We start from the raw sequence: 20929 nt of genomic DNA, 5'->3' as shown, positions 1-20929 counted from the left end.
CCTGTGTAGAAAAAACACCCATTTCACTACACATTGCTTGTGCGCCAATGTCCTCCTCCAGTTTAGCCCTCACAAGGCTCATGTGGCCGTGAGATGTAGGCGCCAGGTCTCCAGTCCCCTGACCAGCCAGATGTACCAGCACCTGTTCCAGGACATGAAGCAGTGGAATGACATTGTTCATCCCGTAGTCTTGGCAACTGACAAATAACGTGGCCTCCTCAAAGAGCAGGTGTCACGCAAGAGCTGCCACTGGCTGACATCAAAGTTACACAGGGGAGTACTCCTGTTCACTTGGATCAAGAAATTGTTTATGGCCTCTGTTCATATAGTTGGTCCAACGTATGGAGGGTGGAATTCCAACGTGTGGAAACGTCACATATCAGCCTATGTTGGGGGACGCCGTTCTGCCGCTCAAGGGGGGTGTGCGAGTGGCTGAAGTGCATGCAAAGTTTCCTGGGCATTTTTTTAGGACGTCTTGCAGATGGGTGGAAGACTTCAGGAACCGCTTGACAAACAGATTGAACACATGTGCCATGCAGGGCGCATGGCTCAGCCCTCCTCGACACAGCGCAGACACCATGTTCTTCCCGTTGTCTGTCACCATGGTTCAATTTTGAGTTGTTGCAGAGAAAGCCAGGATTCGATTTCTTGAAGGACACTGAGCAGTTCCCCGTGCGACTCCACTCGCCCAGGCAAACGAGGTGTAGAATAGTGTGACACCACCGTGCCCTGCACATGTGGTATGCTGGAGGGGCACTCTGAGTTGTCCCTGCAGTGGAGGCTGGGGACAGGGTGGAGGATGAGGAGGCAGAGTCAGACATTGTCGCAGGACCAACGGCGTGAAAATGTGTAGAAGGAAGCGGCGTCACCTGGCCAAGTTGCTGGTTTGGCTGTGCAGGAAACTAGGTTTACCCAGTGGGCCATAAAGGATATATTGTACTTGACCGTAGTTCCAGCTCCACACATCGGCGCTGCCATGCACTGCAGACACTGCCAGGCTTAAGGACTGGCTCACCTTCTGTTCGACATTTGTGCAGGGCTGGTACTGCCTTTTTGGCAAAGAAATGACTGCTTGGGAGTCTCCACCTCAGCTCAAGCTATCAGTTGTCTGAAAGGTGCAGAGTCCACCACTTGGAAAGGGAGGGACTGCAGCACCAGCAACTTGGCCAGGAGCATGTTCAGCTTCTGCGCCGTTGGATGAGTGCACGCATACGGTTGTCTCTTGGCAATTGCTCCGGTGATCGATTTCTGACAGAATGACTGACAATGAGTAGGAGGGCGAGGAGCAGGAGCATCAGGACCAGCAAATGGGAAGGACAGACAGCTCCCTTCGGCTGAGGTGGTGGTGCCTTGACTGCCTGAAATCAGGTGCTTGCCACTGGGTGATGCAGTGGCTGCTGCAGCAGGCTGAACCACCACATTGGAGCCACCGTTCTCCCATGTCACTTTATGGTGACACTGCATATGTTGACGCAGGTCTGTAGTGCCAACTTTGGCACCCTGGCCACGCTTTATCTTCTGCCCACAGATTCGGCAAATGGCCATATTCACCTCCTCCGGCGGCTGAAAACGTCTGACCACGAAAAACGGCCAAAAATAGGACATGTCCTATTTTTGGACGAACGCTATTCACTGCCCGTTACGAGAACGGCCATGTGAATAGCCCCATAGACTTTCATTGGTGCTAAAAATTTCTGTGTGACAGCCGTTACTTAGACGGCTGTCACACATCCATTATTGACTGTCGTGTGCATGAGGCCTTAGCCTTTCTGGAATGACCAATGTTGCCACTGACAGCTGTGAATAAAGGCATGTCAGCCTGCAGCAATATTGTACTTTATTTGCAAATCACAATGAACGACTAGAAGACTCAGCAGGTTATTGCTTGACAAACTAGCTGACCTGCAGGTGCAGAGCAAGCTCTCAGCTGGAGCACAAGACAGACCTCTCCTACCAAACCCCAGGGGTTCTTCACACTGACAATACCCTTTGTGTGCATAACTGGCATGTGGTGAAATCATGAAATCACAAGATGGGGTATGTAGCCTGAAGGATCCTCAAACAGAAGACATACTTTTTAGCAAATTCAGAGGTACGTTCCACATTAGTTCCTGGTATGCCTGGAAAAGGAGAGGAAATTGTTCCTCAAAGTGTAAGTTACTATAGAGTAACCTGTAAGATGTATCATTGCCAAATTAAACTCAATACCAAGGCCATACAAGCACTCAAGCAAATCTCTAGCAAGCGTCTGATGATCTACACGTTATCAGAACAGATGAATCGGTCTGATAGTCCACAATGGTGTCCCTTGCTATACCACGTATCATTTAGGCTGCATTCACACGTCTGTGCTGTGTTGCGGACCCGCAACACCAGCCCGGCACCCCCATAGAAATGCCTATTCTTGTCCGCAAGCTGCGGACAAGAATAGGACATGCTCTTTTTGCGGAGCTGCGGACCCAAAGATCAGGGCCGCGCACCGCGGATGCGGACAGCACACTGTGTGCTGTCCGCATCCATTCCGTCCCCATAGAGAATGAATGGGTCCGCACCGGTTCCGCAAAATTGCGGAACGGATGCGGACCCATTTTGCGGACGTGTGAATGGAGCCATAACAAAAGGTCAGCAAACCACAGTCTCCACAGATTATAAAACTAATACTAGTGCCACGAGACATCAAAAAGAGTAGGGTGTTCATGGGTGGTGAACTAAAGATGGGCAGCCCCAGAGTGTCTTCTGTGTCCGGATGCATGTATGAAACAAAGGTTACGCAATATGAGCCTCCATGTCTTGTGATAAAATTAGAAAACTAATTGTTCCAGAATACAGAAGTCCACTCAACTGGTTAAAACATGTGTAAATGGTTGGCATCTAAAACACCTTTCACAATGTGGCCAAGGGGGTGATCCGCTGATTGTCCCAGTCCCCAATACCAATGAGGAAAGCAGCAGCGTGCCCAGTATCTCTCCTGAAGGCTACATGTAGTATTACATGGTGGCCATTCAGCTGAATAGTTATGTAATACAAGGACAGGTCTGCCAAAACAGAAGCAGCTCCTGCAAAGATATTTCTTATGGCTCAGACTGGAGGACCCATCACCCCTCTGTCGTCCGTATGAACCAACATGAGACAATTAAAACCTTTAGGATGAGCAAATCTGTTTTTCACTCCAAGCCTTCCCAGAGCATTACGCTTTTTCCACTCACATAGCTGTATGAGGGCTTGTTTTTTGCAGTATAAGTTTTCTAATGGCACCATATAATATTGCATATGATGTACTGGGAAGCTGGAAAAAAGTTCCAAAATGGGTTGGAATTGTAAAACAAAACTCAAAAACAGCAGCAGACCATGGATACAATTATGACTAAATTGTTTCTTCATTCTACAGTAGCTTAGGAGCCACATGTGGCTTACAGCCCCCTGTTGTGTGGCTCACAGCCCCCTGTTGTGTGGCTCACCATGGTAGTCCTGAGTTATGACCATATGTGCTAGCAATTAACATTGTTGTAGACCAATCCTACTGCCAATTTGGAAGGTATAATAGTCAAAGTTCACACAAATATCAGCAAATGTTTGCAATTAGTTTTTTGTTTCTCTCCCATTTGTTAATTGCCTGTTGCTCCCGACCATCACTGAAAGCTGAATGTGGCTCACAACATACAAAAGGTTGGGGACCTTTGCTCTACGGCATCCAAACATGTCAAGCCTACTGGACCATGTAGAGTGCTGCCTGAAAGATCTGGTGGAACAGTGAAGAGTGGACCTTGCCAATCTACTTGTACCACCAATGCCCAAGTCTGAAATGCTATGCTGAAGTCCAAAGATTCGGGTTTGACTGGAGTTTTCCGTTAAAGTAAGCCATGTAAAGTCAACTCCCAACCACCATCTGCAGATCATTTCAGTTGTTCCTCACATCTTAAGGAAAGCTGGAGAAGCCCTTGGTGCACCACTTGCAGATTCATTAATTAGCAAGTTATACAGTTCACATTGGTTCAGACAGTCAAATATCAGAGATTCCAGAATGACACTTGAGTTGGATATAATCGCCTCAGTAGGACCACACTGCACATCCACCTGATCACAGGGTGGAAGGAGGAAGTTAGCGGGCGAGTTACAAGAGTCTTCCCACACATTATCACAACTGGAGCGCATTATAGGGCATTGTGAGTGGGAGGCACGTTTGTGTATTGACAGGACAAGGTAATTCTTAGGGGGAATCAGGCTTTTGAGACGTGTGCGGAATGTATGAAGGTTTTAATTCGGTGCACTACAACAAAAATCCTTCATTACACAGAAACCCGAGCAGCTCACAGGCCAGCAGATCCTAATGAGCGGAGAAACATTAAACAGGAATCTGAGTTAGTACACCTGCCGAGAGATGACAGCTTGTAGAGAGTGCTCAATGTATAATTGCCCCGCTCTCCCAGAACAAACATGACAGCAGCAGAGAAAGGTTTACAGGGAACCGCTTTGCAGTATATGGAGGAACATGAAGAGCCGGTCTAATCGTTCAGATATAACAGTACCATAGAAACCGCCACCATTTATCAATGCTGAAATTAGGGCTCATGCCTCAATCTAAAATCCAAGAGCAATTATCTTACTGAAAAATGGGTTTCGCTAGGCAGCATGGTACAGAAGCGGCATCAAGTCAGGCATCTACACTGGGCATACAAGATGCAGGTTTTACAGAAGCAGCAAAGCAGATGAAATTTTAACAAATTAAACGGGATGTCTAAAAAAAAAAATTAAAAAAAATAAAAAGCTAGAGATGGAAAAGCTTTAAAATGGTTTGACTTCAAATAATGCAAAACTGCCCTCAGCACCATCAGATATTGGCTCCTGGCTCCACCATGATCAGGCATCTGGAGTCATCCAAGAGGAAACCGCCACAGCACCAGGCTCCAGATAAAGATATACTCCATATACAGCAGATACAGTGAAAGCAAAGTTTCGGCCATGAAGTGGTTGAAGGGCTTCCGTGTGCGGCAGTGCCGCAGAAGATAGGGTAGGTCTCATCTTTGGCTGCAACATGAAGATTGTGGATCCTTTGAAGTCAATGCACACCGCCAGAGTGTTTTGCAGATCCACAAACTGAACACAGTTGTGACCGGACCAGAAGGCTACTTTCACATCTGCGATTTCCTTTCCGGTTTTCAGATCGGGCAAAAGTTTAGAAAATCGGAGGAAAACAAGTTTTGTCTCCATTCATTCTCAGTGGGGACAACACTGAACAAACCAGAACGGAGTGCACCAGGATGCGTTTGTTCTGTGACCGGACACAAAACTGCTGCAAACTCTGGTTTCATGCCCGAGTTTGCAAAACTGAACAAGCTGGATCCGGCACAAAAAAAAATAAAATAAAATAGAAGAAAAATGTAATTGTGCCAGAACAGTTTTTTGGGTTTTTTTCAGACAGGGAAACCGGTTTGTTCACTTTCGATTTTATCCAACCGCATCTGAACGGAACAGATGCAGCCGGTTGTATTAAATCAAACTGCCAGCTCTCAAAACCGCACAGGAAATCACATATGTGAGAGTAGCCTACTTGTAGGTATGGAGTGCACACCATATTACATACAGGGGCAAAGGCCCTTGCAATTATTTGAAAATGAGCACACTTGCTGTGGTGTGAACCATTATTTAAGTCTGAGGCTACACAGTCACACAAGTATTGCAGTGTAGCAATGGAACCCACTCGCCGTGACCACAGAATCGCAAGAAACCAGCAAGAATTTTTTTTGCTGTCGTGAACTTGTGAGTTATGCTGCGACCCCATTCATTTCTATGGCTGCACTGCTACACTGCGGTCCTTACTCACGCAACAACTGTCACAGCAAAAATCACCATGCAGCCCAAGTTTAAAGTGTTAATCCTAAGTGAACGTGACGATCTATGTGTGTATGACCTCTGCAACCCCCACTGATCAGGGGAATTAAGGTTGCCCGTCCGTATTTCCCCTGCACAGTCACTCCCGGCAGTGCAGGGAACCCCTCCCCGTCACGACGTTTGGCCGGGCAGCACTGTGCAAGGAAAGACGGATGGGGCTGAAACGATGAATCCCAGTGTGACCCTTTCATCATCAGGGCCTGTGAGCATCCTAGAGGTCAGACCCCCACAGATTATAAAGAGTTGGCATATCCTAGCGCTATACATCACTACATAGTGATAACCCACAACATTATGACCACGCAGAATACGTTTAGATGGTGACAGGTGACTGCAGGTAAAGCCACTAATAAAATTCTGCATTTTATTGACTAAAACTTGATGGATTCAGTCACACGGTAAGAGATTCAGCAGTAAACGACGCCTAGCGGAGGAGTTTATTAACCTTTTCCCTCCACAGAGGGTTTGCATCAATCATTATTGGCAGCTATTGACTAGAAAACTGCTCTAGTCACATTAGTAATTCATGTTCTGGGGTTAGATGTGAGACCTGGTCCTACACCTCCAATGTACAAGCGGGTTACATTGCAGAGGATTTATTACACAGCCCAGTTGGGCGCGGCGTCCAAGCGTTTCGCAGCCTCCTGACACCCTTACATTTGGTGAGAAAAAGGGATTACAGAATTCAGCAGATTTGAGGGCAGATTAAAGACTGACAATCCCATGACCACATCTCTCCTTTGACAGCCGCGAAATTAGAGAACATGAAAATCCTCACACAGGGCTGACACTTCCACACCCACACTTCACAGCCCAGTGCCATATACCATTACCAGGTGCAAAGTATCTTAGTTCACCGACCCCCAAAAGGTCTCAAACTCTGTTCCTGTAAGACTTAAGACATTTACAATATAGACCACTGTATAAAGGAACATCTAATGATCAAAAAACAATGAAACATCTGAAAACTCAGCAAAAAAACACTGCAAAGTGCTGAAACGATTACACGATTGAATTCTTTGCATTGAGGATTCGTTTGTGCCATGTGACCACGGAGCGGGAGTGAAGCGCTTGCTATTACTTACCGCTCCATGGTCACCCGCCGGCCCGTACCGCACTGCACTTTCAGCACGTATGCGTGCACTATGACCTGATGCTGTGTGATGTCAGGCAGTGCAGTGCGCGGAAAAGACGGAGGAGCTGTGGAACAGCGCCCCTACAGGATAAAGTACTGGCACTGGGGGGAACTGATGCACTTGGGCTGATCGCACAGGGGGAGAACGAAGGGTGTTGGGGTCTGATGAGTTTTTATAAAGGAAAACAGTCTATTAATTCATTTTTTCTTATTAGATTACTCGATTACTCGTAAAAATAATCGGTAGAATCTTTGATTACTAAAATCGTTTACTGCAGCCCTAGTGCTGTGTGTCTTAGAGCAGTAATCTGCAGCTCTCCAGCTACAATGAAACTACAACCCCCAGCATTGAGAAATGCTTGTGCCTTCTCCTCGGGGTCCCCAGCAGGAGCTTTTCCTCTGACATATACGACACCTGGACGTCATGGAGTAAATGTACACTGAGGGAGGACCTAGCAAAAAAGACTTGCACTATAATTTACACCACGTTTCATAAATTATAGTAAACTTGTTGGGCTGCAGGAGGCCACACCCCTTCTGCTAAGACACACCCCTTATAACATTTAAAATAAAGGACACACATTGTTTACATATCAGCACATGTATAGTAATGATACAAGTGATGAGCTTAAAGGGGTTGTCTGGGGTTTTCTAAATTGCGGCTAAGAGTAGGCAACGTAATAAAATAATTCCCACCCATTCAATCCCCTGCCAGCGGTCCCTACAGTAATTACATCACATATCGTTTGTGTCAGCACTACAGGCAAATCACTGGCCTCAATGGTCCATCAAGTCACTGCTGAGGCCAGCGAATGGCTGCAGTAGTCATGTCAATGATGTGACCTCATTGCAGCAGGGACTGAATTGGTATTCGTTATTTCATCACTCCCAGAGAACGCCTTTATTAGTGCACAATATAGAAATTCTACTTCCACTTCGAAGAGAGAAGACCAGCTATGGCCCCTGTACACACCCAGCAGTTTTTCCCCTCTCAGGCCTAGTCAGCATTTCCGTTTTTCATCGACGTGTGCAGTCTGCAGACGCGATTTCAATGCGTCTGTTCACACGTCAGTTTTTTTTTGTTTTTTTTTTTTACAGACAGTGGGTCAGTAAAAAATAAAAAAAAATCCGAGACATGCACTACTTTCGTCCATGAGGCAGACCAGACATGCCCATTGAAGTCTACGAGTCCGTGAAAAATCAGACAACACGGATGGTGTGTGTCATGCCCTTTTTCACTGAAGACTGATAGGAGATGCTCTGGAAATTAAATTTTCAGCTGAGCAATGTCTGGATTACAGATGACACATGGAGGGTAAAAAAAACAGACGGACCAAACACAGACCTTCATGGATGAACATGGACGCAGTTTTCACGGACGTCAAACTGACAAGGAAATGTGGACAAGGCCTTATGTGGGTGCTGGCTGCAGGGGTAGGGAACACTTGTCAGTATACATGTCCTTACACAACTGGGGCAGACTGAAGTCGAGCAGTTCACCATCAACCAGTCAAAACCCAGGTGATAGCGACCCCTTGTTACTAGAGGGTAACCGTCTTAGGCAACTTTCACCCTGGCGTTTTGGCTTTCAGTTTGTGAGATCCGTTCAGGGATCTCACAAGTGGTCCAAAACGGATCAGTTTTGCCCTAATGCATTCTGAGAGGATAAGGATCCGCTCAGAATACATCAGTTTGCCCCCGATCAGTCTCCACTCCGCTCTGGAGCCGGACACCAAAATGCTGCCTGCAGAATTTCGCTGTCCACTTGACAAAACTGAGCAAACGGATCTGTCCTGGCACACAATGCAAGTCAATGGGGACGGATCCGTTTTCTCTGACACAATAGAAAACGGATCCGTCCCCCATTGACTTTCAATGGTGTTCAAGACGGATCCGTCATGGCTACAGAAGACATAAGCCAACCGGATCCATTCATGACAGATGTATGCGGTTGTATTATTGTAACGGAAGCATTTTTTTGCAGAGCCTTGACGGATCCGCACAAACTAGTGTGAAAGTAGCCTTAAAGGGGTTGTCATGGAGCATTCTACATTTTTCAATCCAGCACCTAGATCTGAATACCTTTGTAATTGTAAGCAAGTAAAATAAAAAATTTGTATAGGAAGTGAGCGATTCAATGCAACACATCTGTATAGCGCCACCTGCTGTTTCTTGTTTTCCTTTTTTTGTCCATCTCACTTAGGAGGTCGAACGTTTAAATCTTCAACTGCCACCAGCCATATGTTTTTAGAAGCTGTGGCAGTTACAGGGGAAAGAAGGACCCCCCCCCCCCCCCCCTCCTTTTTGTGAGGTCCAGGGCTGGTTCTAGCTTTGTTAAGAGATTGTCATGTACTATAGGATGTCCGATTTTCATCACGGCAGAGCCCTTTTAGTTTCTATATGGAAGGCTGAGGATACCAGTCACACCTACAGTATCCCAGCAGGACCCCGACAAGATGGGGTATTTGATCAGGGGTTCAAAAAGGAAATGCTTCTACTTCTAATGAGAGAAATCTAGGTTAGCTGATAGGGCACTACATTCAGGACCTTCTTAGCTGGAGCAGCTCTTGATCTGTAGGACCGTCTGGCAAGTCGATGGGCTGCAGATTACAGTTCATCACTGGAAGTCTGCGGAGCAGGACCCTCCTTCCATCACAAGGAGATAGGAAAGGGGATGTCCGCTTTGGTCAATCACAGGACCAAGTGATACAGGATCAGAGAGCTGATTACCGTAGCTTTGAAGTCCACCACAGGTCATAAGAGGATGACCTCCACTCGAGGAGTTGACAATTGGGTAGCCTAAAGGCGTGGCAGCTGAGGTGGCCACCACTGTCAACCAGAATACATTTTTCTCTCCACTAATGGCTAGACACCAGGTGGCCAGTCTCTACATCGAGTGGTGTTAACCAGGTGGGGACATTAACACCCCCCGGCCCCTGCCTCACCCACTTTAAAAGATGCCTTGTCCCTAGGTTTGGGGCCATGTTATAATGCATCTAGGGTTTAGCGGTCTGAAGATACCCCACACTGTCACATCTGGACATATCAGAACTACAAAGTAGAAGAACGCATCCATTAACCTAGAGGAGTCCGGCAGCTACGGGAACATGCGCTTCACATACTACACAATTCCAAAAATTTGTCTGTGACAGGGGCCTCTTTAGAAAGCTAAACACCTGCCGCCCAAGTATAAACCAGTGGTTTGGTGGCCCCAAACCAAGTGGCAGCTTCCATTTAAAGGGGTATTCTAGTTTCACGAGACTGATCGGTCGGTTTCTGATTGGTGAATGTCCGACTCTCAGTACCTACGCAGATCAACTGTTTGAAGAGGTTGCGGCGTGAGAGCTAGTGTTGCTTCTTCTTCAGTCGTTTACCTACACACCATCTAGTGGTGGTACAGGGTCATTACAGCTGTAATTACACAGCGCCACCACTACAAGGGAGACGGCGCGCAGAAACACTGATGAGAATGCCGCTCTCGCACTAGCGCTGCGGCCCCTTCAAATAGTGGATTGTCAGTCCTCCATCAATCTGATATCACAGAACCAGAATACCCCTTTAAGTCAAAATTAAAGGGGTTGTCCGGGTTCAGAGCCCATTTTCACCCAGGCAGCCCCACTGATATGAGCATTTCATACTCTGATGCTCTCCCTTGCCCTGCACTATCGCACAGGGCAAGGGCTTTTTGTTTATATTTTTCACACTGCTAGGCAGAGGCTTCCGCCTAGCAGTGTTGCCAGTGACGTCAATGGTACTGATGGGCGAGCTCTGGCGCTTCCCTAGCAGTTTTACAGGCTGGGGCAGCACTAAAGCGCGCACATTAGTTGGGCAGAAGCCTCCGCCTAGCTTTACCCATGGAGAGCCTGGTACATCACTGGATCTAAAAAAAAAAAAAAAAAAAAAAAAAAAAAAAAATTTTCACACACTTTTTCCCTGTGCGATTCAGGAGGGCATCAAATGCACCGATGCTCATCAGAGGGCCTGCCTGGGTAATAACGGGGATATGTCCGGTTCAACCCCTTTAAGAACCAGCTGATACTTTTTAAGAAGAGGACCCGATTTCATTGGCATAACACTCGACCACCAAGCCTGCAGCCTTCTACATCACGTTCAGCTACTGAAGTGACTGCTCCACCCCTTCTGCCAGGCATACCCACCACGACACACAAAAGCAATGAAACTGGTACAACAGACTAGAGAGTCTAAACACAACATTATGACCTAATTGCAGCCCTAAAAGTATCTTGTTAAGGGCACTGGGCACCTACACAAGATGCCAAAAAGTTGCCTGAGGTTCCCGATCTTTGCAGACCGTGGATCTACATTAACGGAGTCACAACAGCGCGGTGCACAGGACCAAGGCACTTCTAGTACATAGCCAAGACAATGCAAGATATTGGGTGTGGTCCTCAGACAAAGCACAATCTTCCTTCAAGCCAATCGAGAAAAAAAAAAAAAAAAAAAGTCAGTAAGAAAAATCAAGCGCCTCCCCAGGCCAATGTGGAGCGCTCAGCAGGACGGCTCGCTGCACCACCCTACACATTTACCAACATGCAAAGGGACAATGCATTTATGACCAATTAGCCAGACAGCCTGGAACTGCCCCCTCTGCTGGGAGGCAGAGGTAACGCAGCCAGAAATCAAAAAGCTTAGATAAAAATACCAGACAACTATATCGATCCATTGGATCCGTCACCTGAGCATAATACAAGGGCGACCATTACTCATCTCAGCGAGAAGGCGGAATAATCCCACTTCACCTCCCAGTCATACCCTAGAACTGCTGTTAGAGTCACACCTAAGTAGTATGGCCCCCCTCAGACTGGAGAAAAAGGGGTCCACGTCTAGAACAGTGATCCAATGCGTACCATACCCAGCATCTATTTACTGTAACCATTTAACACTTTCTATCCCCTCTACCCCCCTTTCAGGGGGTCACACCCATAGAGCAGCCGCACGTGAAGGGGTTAAATAACTCCTTCAAGACACAAGAAGAATTATTGATTACATGCGGACGAGACCGGCGACAAAATATTCCTCAATCGCCTATAGAGGAGCAGAAAAGAAAGGAAATCACTGCACACAGGGGCACTGAGGGCAGCCACCTCACCAACCTGACCACTATGCCCCCCCTTCCCCCAGCTGTGAGGCAGTCACACCCATCCCCAGTCAGCAAAGGGTTAATAAAGCCAGCTGAATGGCCCAGGTTTACAGGGCGTGACTGGTCCACTCTGACAATGAGCGCCCGTGATCACCAGCCCAGTGCCAAGCACAATGAGGGTTGTAGTCACTGTGCCAATACAGGAACAGGTCTTACAAATGATGTACCCCACCCCCCTCCAGTCACAGCTGTGACAGGGGCACACCCAGCTGCCAGCGGGAGGCTTCATGTCCCAGCCACATGTTTGCCCACAGCTGTGCCAGCACACCTACCTGGCAGGTGGTAATTAGAGGGCAGCACCGCTCATTAGCATAGGGAGGTAACGCCATGGGGCACACACAGGGCACTCACCTGCCTGTCAGTCACCCCTTCTCCCAGCTCCTCCACGATGCCCGCGCACTCCATGCCCAGGGAGACTGGCATGGAGGGCAGGCGGTCGCACACCCCTTGTCTGGCCAGCAGGTCGGAAAAGTTCAAGCCGCAGGCTCGGACCCTGACGAGCAGCTCCCCGGCCTTGGGCTTGGGCTGCCCCTTCTTGGTCTGCAGCTTGACTTTGTCATAGCCGCCGTGTGCGGTCAGGACCAGCGACTTGTAGGTGACTTCGGGCTGCGGGGGCTCCGCTGGTGCCGCTGCCTCCTCCTCCGGCTTCTTCTCCTCCTCAGCAGCCGCCGCCGCCGGAGCCTCGTCCTTCTTCTGCTGCTGCTCCTCCGCCTGGGTCTCCTCAGGCTTCTGCTGCTCCTCAGCCTTCTGGGGCTGGGCAGGGGCCGCTTCTTCTCCCGCAGACATGCTTGCTGGCTGGTGGGATGGAGGCTCGCAGTGTTATCCCGGAGACAGGCACAGCACAATGATAGAGCGGCGGGGAGTGTCCGGCTCTCAGCTGAGGAGAGGAGGGGCCGCCGGCGCGCTGCGCTTTATACCGCCCGGTTAAAGAGACAGGAGGATGCGCCCATCGCCTCCTCAGACAAAAGTGCAGCGGTTTCCCATGGCAACCAATCAGATTGCAGCTCTCATGCCTCTAAGGCAGGTTAGGAAATGAAAGACGTGATGTGATTGGTTGCTATGGGCAACTGCTTCCCTGGTCTGATTTTCAGGTGACTTGCTAGTATGTCATAATACAATGCTGGCCTGGAGCATGGTGAAATAATAACATGCGTGCAAATGATTCACATGCCCTTTCTTCCCAGTGCACCCATGATAATAAGTATAAGGACAGGGCTGACAGAAGAGGCAGCGCCCATTGTGCCAGCCAAGCCCCACTTTTCAGCTATTCCCAATGCCAGCTGAGGTGCCACACTAAGTGCCAGCCAAAGGGCATTTGTATAGTGCAAACGCCACAAATCAGTCACATGACTGCAAAAGTACTAATACGGCACACAGGTGCCATGAGTGACACTATACGGATGTGTGGTCTACCTCATATCTGTAGTCTATGGTCCCAGAGGCCAGGCCTCAGTACGCTATGGCTGCAAATGTTTCAGCCTCTGACCTAACGCTCAGTGTGACCTTTTGTTTCTTTGGGTTCATTTTTTGTTCCAAGCCATTGCTCCCACGCTGAACCAGCAGGGGCACGCCCTTCAAGAGGTCCACACATCACCAATGCCCTCTCATTGTTGGTCTTTGTTCAATCTGTAGACCTTTACCCACCACTGGGTGTTCATCATCCACAAAGTATCGCGTCTCCCGCTCCCAATCCGCAGGGCCTGCTCATCTACTAGAATTCATTGGCCTCGTTCTGCAGACCATAGCCTGGCTTGTCAGTTGTATTGCCCCTGGTCTTTGACATACTTACCAACATTTTAATTGGTAAATTAGGGACAAAAAAAAAACCACAATGCTCTTAAACAGTGTGTGACTGCCCATTTATGGATGGGGCTTACATTAGCCCCACTGTTTATGAAAAATAGGGACAGTCCCTGCAAATTGAAGACTGTTGGCAACTATGTTTTGGGTACCTGTCACACCTCCAACACCACTGCAGCCAGGACTGCATTCAGTGGAAGCAGAGGACGAGCCATGTAGACTCTTTTCAAAAGGATGAACCTATTCACGACCACCATTCTGGATATTAGACTCCAGAGATGGAGCGCCCCACCAGTAAGGTCACCACCACCGTTCTGGATATTAGACTCTAGAGATGGAGTGCCCCACCAGTAAAGTCACCACCACCATTCTGGATATTAGACTCTAGAGATGGAGTGCCCCACCAGTAAAGTCACCTCCATCGTTCTGGATATTAGACTCCAGAGATGGAGAGCCCCACCAGTAAGGTCACCACCACTGTTCTGGATATTAGACTCTAGAGATGGAGTGCCCCACCAGTAAAGTCACCACCATCGTTCTGGATATTAGACTCCAGAGATGGAGCGCCCCACCAGTAAAGTCATCACCACCATTCTGGATATTAGACTCCAGAGATGGAGCGCCCCAACAGTAAGGTCACCACCACCGTTCTGGATATTAGACTCTAGAGATGGAGTGCCCCACCAGTAAAGTCACCTCCATCGTTCTGGATATTAGACTCCAGAGATGGAGCACCCCACCAGTAAAGTCACCACCACCGTTCTGGATATTAGACTCCAGAGATGGGGCTCCCGACCAATAAAGTCATCACCACCATTCTGGATATTAGACTCCAGAGATGGAGCGCCCCAACAGTAAAGTCACCACCACCATTCTGGATATTAGACTCCAGAGATGGAGCGCCCCACCAGTAAAGTCACCACCACCTGCAACGGGGAGCCGTCGACGCACTTCCCCTCTGCAGCGCCGCTGGCATCCCGCTAGTGAAGAGGAGTGAGGATGCGGCCGGCATCCTCATCTCCATAGCAACCAGAGGGCGCTAAGGACCCGGCGTGGCCGGCGTCCTCCATCCCCTAGGCAATGAGCACATGGGGAACTGAGCGCCGATATTAATGAGTCGGCGCTCAGCTGTTCCGAGTTGCAGGGGACAGGTCATGTGACGCATCAGGAGGACCTATTTAAACAGGTAACCTGCTGGCCACAGGTTGCCTGTGATTGGTCTTGCTACCCTCACCAGCAGTTTACTATTGTGCATTTATGTGTTCTTGGACCTCGGCTCTGTTTTTGACCTCGACCTTGTGACCTCCCTAGATTTGACGGGACCTCTTGGCTTCTAACTCCAGATTGTGTTTTGACCTCATTATTGTATTGCTCCCTGTGTACCTGCGTGATCTCCCTTGGCTTTGACTTTGGCTTGTCTGACTCTGTTACGGTATTCCTCTTATCTTCTTAGGCCCCTGCACGTATCTAAGCAGGGACTGCCGCCAAGTTGTACGCCGTCGGTTAGGGCGGGCCGTGCGAGTAGGCAGGGACATAGGTGGGGTGGAGTTTAGAGCAGCACTTATCCCTTCCCTCTGTTGTGACACCACATTTCTGGATATTAGACTCCAGAGATGGAGCTCCCCACCAGTAAAGTCACTACCACCGTTCTGGATATTAGACTCCAGATGTAATGTCTAATCCCAGATGTCCAGTATATTAGTGTACCATTTTGCTAAACCTGTCCACTACTACCAAGATAACTGTTTTACCCGCAGACAAAGGTAAGTCAGTGATAAAATCCATTGACAGATGTGTCCATGGCCTATTGGGAATGACAAGTGGCAATAAAGACCCTGCAGGACGTGTATGAGAGACTTTTGCGCGCGCACAAGTAGAACAAGAAGACAGAAAATCCATTACATCCTGACGCAACCTTGGCCACCAAAAACGACGAGACAATAGCTCCAAGGTTGCTTTACTACCCGGGTGCCCAGCAAGTGCCGAATTATGATTTTCCTTTAATAATTTGAGACGCAGGTTTAACGGTACAAACAATTTCTCTGAGGGGCAAGAGACCGGGGCGTCCCCCTGGGCCCCTAACACCTTCCCCTCCAGAACAGAGTGTACTGCAGAGACAACCACTCCTCTTTGTAGAATGGGTACCGGATCACTCACATTACCCCCTCCAGGGAAACAACGAGATAATGCATCTGCCTTGGTATTTTTTGCCCCAGGACGATAGGTAATAACAAAGTTAAACCTGGTAAAAAATAACGACCACCTAGCTTGTCTAGGGGTGAGACGCTTAGCTGATTCGAGGTACAGAAGGTTTTTGTGGTCCGTAATCACAGTGACGGAGTGGATTGCCCCCTCTAAAAAGTGACGCCATTCTTCAAACGCTAGTTTAATAGCTAATAGTTCCCTATTGCCAATATCATAGTTCTTCTCTGTTGCAGATAGTTTTTTAGAAAAGAAAGCACAAGGACGCCATTTGCCAGGAGACGGACCCTGAGACAGCACAGCTCCCACTCCCACCTTTGACGCATCTACTTCAACAATAAAAGGCTGGGAGACATCAGGTTGGATTAGTACAGGTGCCGAGGTAAACCTCTTTTAGAGAGGAAAAAGCAATTTTAGCGGCGTCAGACCATTTAGAAAAATCAGTCCCCTTCCTAGTCATGTCAGTAAGGGGTTTTACAATCACTGAATAATTTTTTATGAACTTTCTATAGAAATTTGCGAAGCCCAAGAACCGTTGCAGTGCTATGAGGTTCTCAGGAAGATCCCAATCTAAAATTGCCTGGACCTTCCTAGGATCCATACGGAAACCTGAAGCAGATAATAAATAACCTAGGAACTGTATTTCCTGAACGGCGAAGACACACTTTTCAATTTTAGCATATAATTTATTCGTCCGTAGGACCTGCAGTACCTGTCTGACATGCACCCCATGTGTTTTCAGATCAGACGAATAAATTAAAATATCATCTAGGTATATCACCACAAACCTGCCGATAAGATGACTAAAAATGTCATTAACGAAATGTTAGAAGACAGCAGGAGCATTGGTCAGACCGAAAGGCATGACTAGATTTTCATAATGCCCCTCAGGGGTGTTAAAAGCTGTCTTCCACTCATCCCCTTCCTTGATACGAATCAGATTGTAGGCCCCCCTAAGATCAAGTTTGGAGAACCACCTAGCACCCGCAATCTGATTAAACAGGTCAGGAATGAGAGGAAGAGGGTATGGGTCTCGGATGGTTATCCGGTTTAATTCGCGAAAATCTAGGCAAGGACACAGGCCCCCATCTTTCTTTTTAACGAAGAAAAACCCTGCAGCCACGGGTGAAGAAGAGGGTCTGATGTGTCCCTTGGCCAAGCTCTCGGAGATATAATCTTTCATAGACTTTCTCTCCGGACCCGAAAGATTATATAACCTGGTCTTGGGTAATTTTGCACCGGGAATCAGGTTAACCAGGCAATCATAAGGACGGTGAGGTGGTAACTTCTGGCAACCCTTTTCAGAAAAAACGTCCTCAAAGTCCGAAACAAATGTAGGTAGGGTAGCTATGGAGGCGACTAAGCAATTGCTATTTAAGGAATTTTCTCTACAATGCTCACTCCACTCCAGTATCTCCCTGGCCTGCCAATCCACCACTGGATTGTGCGCTACCAACCAGGGAAGACCCAACACCACAGGAGTGGGAAGCCCCTCCAGAACATAACATGAAAGCCACTCGTTATGGTGGTCCCCTACCCGAAGGTGTAAGTTATGGACAATGTGAGTGAGGTTTCTCTGTGGTAGCTTTCTGGGTTCGCCTTGCAACCCTTTTTGGCTCACTCAGGGATCCGTAGCTTCTTCTCCTCAGCTGTTTCTTGTCCAGCACTCCTAACCTCCTTATATTCCCCTCTCTCACTTTCTGGTTACCAGATATAGAGCTTCCTGTCTGGACTTCTATACTGACCCACTGGAGCTGTGTAGCTGTGTTCCCTGGTTGTTGTTCCAGAACGTTACCCTCCGGATCCCTGTTGGGCTTTTGTTGTCTGCTGTGGTCGCCCACCTGGGATTATATGTTTTGTCTGTGTTGTCTGTCCTCTCCTTGGTGTTTTCCTTTTAGTGTCAGTGGTGCGGACTAGTGATCCCACCGCCTGTTCGCTACATAGGGCTCATCTTAGGGAAAGCCAGGGTTTAGGCACGTGATCGGCGTACAGGTGAGGAACCCGTCTAGGGACGCCAGGGCAGTCAGGTGCCAGCCGCAAGGTGAGTCAGGGGTCACCACCTTTCCCTCTCCCTTGGACAGGGCCTTCCCTTTTCCCTCCCTTTGCGTGACGCCGGTCATTACACCAGAGATGGAGTGCCCCACCAGTAAGGTCACCACCACCATTCTGGATATTAGACTCCAGAGATGGAGCACCCCACCAGTAAAGTCACCACCACCATTCTGGATATTAGACTCCAGAGATGGAGCGCCCCACCAGTAAAGTCACCACCACCGTTCTGGATATTAGACTCCAGAGATGGAGCGCCCCACCAGTAAAGTCACCACCACCGTTCTGGATATTAGACTCCAGAGATGGAGTGCCCCACCAGTAAAGCCAACCCACTGCTACTATAGTGTATGTTAGACCACATGCTATAGTTTAACTGGCCCTCTAGACCACATGCTATAGCAGTACCATAGACTTTGTAGGCACCATGTAGAACATTGAGGTTCTCCTGTATTTCGAGGCTTCAAAAAGTGCCCTCCCCCAGATTTGGGCAATTGCAGCCTTTATACATCCAAGCATTGTGTATACTGTACATATACATTGTCATATACTGTACATTATCAGTGCATTGTAGACAAGTAATAGTTGGGGTATGATAGGTAATACCTGGAGCTTAATACTCCAGAATGCTACTTGTTGTAAGAGCGCCCACAATGCAGCTATGAACAACCAGCTGGAAGCATGATGCCACCTTTAGGCTGCCATTGAGAAATGCAGTTTTTGAGTCCAAGCCAGAAGTGAATCCTAAAAGAAGGAAAAGGATAAAGGAAAGACTGATACTTCTCTTTTTTTCTATCCACTCCCAAGTGTGGCTGCTTAAAAAAACTGCCACAAAATCTTCATGTGTGATTCCAGCCCTATAACATCATCTACAGCAGAGTCAAAGTCCTCCAAACTTCTACTTTCTAACATAACTTGTGTTGACCAAATATGGTCTTAGTAAACTCAATAGTCATGTAGGAAGCTGAAGAAAGTATTGGTCATCCAGCCTAGAAAAAAGTCCTCCACTGGTCTCGGCTTCCTGGTCCCTTTCAACACAAAAAGGAAATGATCGCTCAGCAAATCACTGGTTGAGGAAATGGCCCTCACATGTATAGACACAGGGCTGCTCAATAGGTTGGCATTATATAGATAAATATATATATATATACAGTTGCAAGAAAAAGTATGTGAACCCTTTGGAATGATATGGAATTCTGCACAAATTGGTCATAAAATGTGATCTGATCTTCTTCTAAGTCACAACAATAGACAATCACAGTCTGCTTAAACTAATAACACACAAATAATTACATGTTACCATGTTTTTATTGAACACACCATGTAAACATTCACAGTGCAGTCGGAAAAAGTATGTGAACCCTTGGATTTAATGACTGGTTGAACCTCCTTTGGCAGCAATAACTTCAACCAAACATTTCCTGTAGTTGCAGATCAGATGTGCACAACAGTCAGGAGAAATTCTTGACCATTCCTCTTTACAGAACTGTTTCAGTTCAGCATAATTCTTGATATGTCTGGAGTGAATCACTTTCTTGAGGTCATGCCACAGCATCTCAATCGGGTTGAGGTCAGGACTCTGACTGGGCCACTCCAGAAGGCGTATTTTCTTCTGTTTAAGCCATTCTGTTGTTGATTTACTTCTATGCTTTGGGTCGTTGTCCTGTTGCAACACCCATCTTCTGTTGAGCTTCAGCTGGTGGACAGATGGCCTTAAGTTCTCCTGCAAAATGTCTTGATAAACTTGGGAATTCATTTTTCTTTTGATGATAGCAATCCGTCCAGGCCCTGACGCAGCAAAGCAGCCCCAAACCATGATGCCCCCACCACCATACTTCACAGTTGGGATGAGGTTTGATGTTGGTGTGCTGTGCCTCTTTTTCTCCACACATAGTGTTGTGTGTTTCTTCCAAACAACTCAACTTTGGTTTCATCTGTCCACAGAATATTTTGCCAGTACTGCTGTGGAACATCCAGGTGCTCTTGTGCAAACTGTAAACGTGCAGCAATGTTTTTTTGTGGACAGCAGTGGCTTCCTCTGTGGTATCCTCCCATGAAATCCATTCTTGTTTAGTGTTTTTCGTATCGTAGATTCGCTAACAGGGATGTTAGCATATGCCAGAGACTTTTGTAAGTCTTTAGCTGACACTCTAGGATTCTTCTTCATCTCATTGAGCAGTCTGTGATGTGCTCTTGCAGTCATCTTTACAGGACGGCCACTCCTAGAGAGAGTAGCAGCAGTCCTGAACTTTCTCAATTTATAGACAATTTGTCTAACCGTGGACTGATGAAGAGCAAGGCTTTTCGAGATACTTTTATAACCCTTTCCAGCTTTATGCAAGTCAACGATTCTTAATCGTAGGTCTTCTGAGAGCTCTTTTGTGCGAGGCATTATTCGCATCAGGTAATGCTTCTTGTGAAAAGCAAACCCAGAACTGGTGTGTTTTTTATAGGGCAGGGCAGCTGTAACCAACACCTCCAATCTCATCTCATCTCACTCCAGTTGGCTGACACCTCACTCCAATTAGCTCTTGGAGATGTCATTAGTCTAGGGGTTCACATACTTTTTCTACCTGCACTGTGAATAATTACATGGTGTGTTCAATAAAAACATGGTAACATTTAATTCTTTGTGTGTTATTAGTTTAAGCAGACTGTGATTGTCTATTGTTGTGACTTAGATGAAGATCAGA

The 20929-nt window shown here is 47.5% G+C and overlaps 1 protein-coding gene across 1 annotated transcript in view; it reads right to left on the bottom strand.

Moving 5' to 3' along the window:
* The window catches only part of VAT1 (vesicle amine transport 1), a 48718-nt gene extending 35661 nt beyond the window's left edge, over positions 1-13057 (bottom strand). Inside the window, exon 1 of the mRNA XM_040434670.1 lies at positions 12537-13057. Within this exon, the coding sequence (XP_040290604.1) occupies positions 12537-12971 (435 nt within the window). The 5' untranslated portion in view covers positions 12972-13057. The remainder of the gene's footprint in view (positions 1-12536) is intronic.
* Between the last annotated feature and the right edge of the window lie 7872 nt (positions 13058-20929).

The sequence above is a fragment of the Bufo bufo genome, chromosome 6 (genome assembly GCF_905171765.1).
Source record: "Bufo bufo chromosome 6, aBufBuf1.1, whole genome shotgun sequence".
NCBI classification, from domain to species: Eukaryota; Metazoa; Chordata; class Amphibia; order Anura; family Bufonidae; genus Bufo; species Bufo bufo.
This window is presented reverse-complemented; position numbering and strand designations above follow the sequence as displayed.